Source organism: Mus caroli, chromosome 2 (genome assembly GCF_900094665.2).
Source record: "Mus caroli chromosome 2, CAROLI_EIJ_v1.1, whole genome shotgun sequence".
Classification (NCBI taxonomy): domain Eukaryota; kingdom Metazoa; phylum Chordata; class Mammalia; order Rodentia; family Muridae; genus Mus; species Mus caroli.
Genome location: NC_034571.1, coordinates 28631299 through 28634454, shown reverse-complemented (window position 1 = coordinate 28634454; position 3156 = coordinate 28631299). Strand labels below are relative to the sequence as shown.

General features: G+C 53.7%; 1 protein-coding gene across 1 annotated transcript in view; it reads left to right on the top strand.

Annotated features, from left to right (window-relative positions):
* The window catches only part of Ttc16 (tetratricopeptide repeat domain 16), a 20242-nt gene extending 17402 nt beyond the window's left edge, over positions 1-2840 (top strand). Inside the window, exon 15 of the mRNA XM_021152349.1 lies at positions 2295-2840. Within this exon, the coding sequence (XP_021008008.1) occupies positions 2295-2614 (320 nt within the window). The 3' untranslated portion in view covers positions 2615-2840. The remainder of the gene's footprint in view (positions 1-2294) is intronic.
* Positions 2841-3156: the final 316 nt, after the last annotated feature.

Genomic DNA, 3156 nt, shown 5'->3' with positions numbered 1-3156 from the left:
GGATTTCTGAGTTCGAGGCCAGCCTGGTCTACAGAGTGAGTTCCAGGACAGCCAGGGCTACACAGAGAAACCCTGTCTCGAAAAAAAAAAAAAGTGAGGAGTCCGGAGAGCATGTGTGGGCTTCTGGGAGAGTACCCTGCTGGGAGCACAGGCCCACGCTGGACAGCTAGACTCTAACAAGTGCCCTGCCACCCCCATGTGCTTGCAATAGAGGCCAGACCTGATAAAGATGAAGATGGCTTTGCGATAGTTGGTCCCATACACAACCCAAGAAGGGCCCAGGAAGGGCTGCAGGACTTCCATCAGGCCAGGGGGCAGCTTGTCCATCTCATCGAAGAGGAAAAGGGATCGGCCACAGGCAGTGAGGTTTCCCTGAACCCAGCTCTTGAGCTCCTTCTATGAGGGTAGAGACAGGAATTCCAAAGGAGTCCAAGACACTCCCCGCAACCCGGAACTTCTTCCCAAGCCAAGAAAAATTTCCGAAGAGACACAATCTATATCCAGATGGCACCAACCCCTTGAGACAGATGGTAAAAGGGTAGTTCAGAGAGGTGCAGAGACTTGTCCAAAGTCACACAGCCAGTCAACATGAGAACAGGGGTACAAATACATGTGCTCAATTGTCTGTTCATGACAGCTAAGTGACTTCTGACAGGGGAGGCTAGACCTGCCCCCCAGTGTTGACAGCTAAGACAGGTCAGGAACAACAGATATCAGAGCTGGCAGTCACCAGGGAATGCTTGCCAAAGCACCATATCGGGGCTAAGAGCTTAAGAGAGGATGCTAACGCAGACACAGGTACCCTGTGTAATATCTGCCCTGGGTAATCCCCAAGGCTTGTGATGTCTCAGACTCACAGGCAACAAGACTGCCACCACCCCTGTTCCTAACAGGTTCTGAAGGCTGAGCCTCCAACTGGCTGTGTGTTTTGGAGCCCTCTCTGGATTAGGATGGAGAAAAGGGACCAGGACACATCTGGCCTACCTTGTACTGCTCAGTGCGGCTGGGATGTGGGAAATGGATGATAGGGGAGAAGTGATGGACGTGAGGGCTGCGAAGGCCACCCCGGAAGAGATACTGTGCCAGCAGGGAGCTAACGTAGGACTTCCCAGTGCCTGTCCAGCCGTGCAGGGAGAGGACCAACGGCTTGCTGGGGGCTGGGTCCTGTACAAAGGCCTTCAGTGACTTCACCACCAGGGCCTTGGCCAAATGCTGGCCAGCCAGGTGTTGAGCCAGGTCACATTCCAGACCTAGGGCCACAGAAAGAACGCATATCAAAGCAGATGACAGGCTGTTGACTCATGTCTGTCAGCTCAGCCCCTGGGAGGCAGAGGCAGCAGTAATCCTCCCAATCAAAGGCCAGCCTGGGTTTATGGTGAATTCCAACACACCTTTAATCCAGGCAATCGGGAGGCACAGGCAGGGAGATCTCTTTTGAGTTCTAGGCCAGCCTGATCTACATAGTAAATTCCAGGCCAGCCAAGCAGGGCTACACAGAGAAACCCTGTCTCAAAACATACAAACAAACAAACAGCACTGGTTGCTCTTGCAGAGAACTTAAGTTCGATTCCTACCACCCACATGGTAGCTCTCAACTATCTGTAAGTCCATCCCAGAGGAGCCAACACCGTCTTCTAGCTTCCATGAGCACATGGATGTATCCATACTTGCAGGCAAAGCATAAATATTAAAAAAAGGGGGGGGGGGCTGGAAAGATGGAAAGAGCACTGACTGCCAAAAGTTCAATTCCCAGCAACCACATGTGGCTCACAACCATCTGTAATGGGATCTGATGCCCTCTTCTAGTGTGTGTCTGAAGGCAGTCGCAGTGTACTCTTATAAATAAAATAAATAAATCTTTAAAAACAAAACAAAAAGAGCCAGAATATGGTGGTGCAAACCCTTAATCTCTTAGCACTCTGGAGGCAGAGCTAAGTGGATCTCTGGGAATTTGAGACCAGCACAGTCAAATCAATGTAGAAAGATTCTGTCGGGAAAACAAACAAAAAGCATCAGAGGGTCGAAGGCATGTGTCTAAGACCTCTGGGATACTTATGTCCAAAGGAGGGACAGGAGCAGCCACCTCAGCAAGGGCCAGTGCGGCACCGCCCTCTCGAGGCGGTTCTCCGGGTGGCACCAGCCCCGAGTAGACGACAGCTGTCTACAGGTTCAGGCGACCGCAGGTTTCTCCCCCGGAGTGACAAGTCCGCACAAGGGAGGTCTACCACAAACCACCGGGCGCCCCGCTGTCAAAGGCTTCCCTCCACCGGGCCCCCTCCAAACCCTCTCCTCAGGTTTGCACCAGAGGCTCTCGGATCCCCACCTCCGCCGGCGGCCGGCGGGGCCGCAGATGTTTCGAGCCCCTGCGAACTGCCGGCTGCCCGCCCGTCCGCACCGGCTCCCACCCCTCACCCGGCAAGTCGGGCCAGAAGTCGCATTCGCAGAACGAGCCGAAGGTGCAGCGCAGAGAAGCCACGTCCCAGGCGGCGGCGGCAGCCAAGGCCAGCCCGAGCAGCCCGAGGATCGAGCCCCAGGGCCGGTAGCCGTGCCTCGCCACCGCCATCCGGTTGAGGCCCGATTTCGGTCAGAGGCCGCCCACCGCCAGAACCTGTGAACTACAGCTCCCGGTGTGCACCGCTCCGAGGCAGCCACGCCCATTGCCTACAACTCCCGGCTCCCCTTCCTCGGGGCTCTAAAACCCACAGGTTGTCTCGCAGCAGTACTGCAAATTGTCCTCCTGGGGGAGCCCGCGAACCACCCAGTCCCGCGTTGCCATGGTCACGGGTAACTAGCGGCCCGAAACCTTACCTCAGAAAGAATAAAAGATTGTTAAGAGAGTGAAACAACATAATAACAAAAACTTGTGTGGAACTTTACACTTTCCTGAGAGACTTTTCCAAGCTCTTTTAAAAATGTGACAAAAGAGTGCTCACAACCGCCTTTTGAGAATGTCTCTGCTGTAACAGCACCTACTCTATACCCAGGGATGGTCAGCTCAATGAGATGTGGTCACATAAAGTGTTTTCAAGTGTTTTCTTTCTTTTCTTTTTTTTTTTTTTTGGTTTTTCGAGACAGGGTTTCTCTGTGTAGCCCTGGCTGTCCTGGAACTCCCTCTGTAGACCAGGCTGGCCTCGAACTCAGAAATCCGCCTGCCTC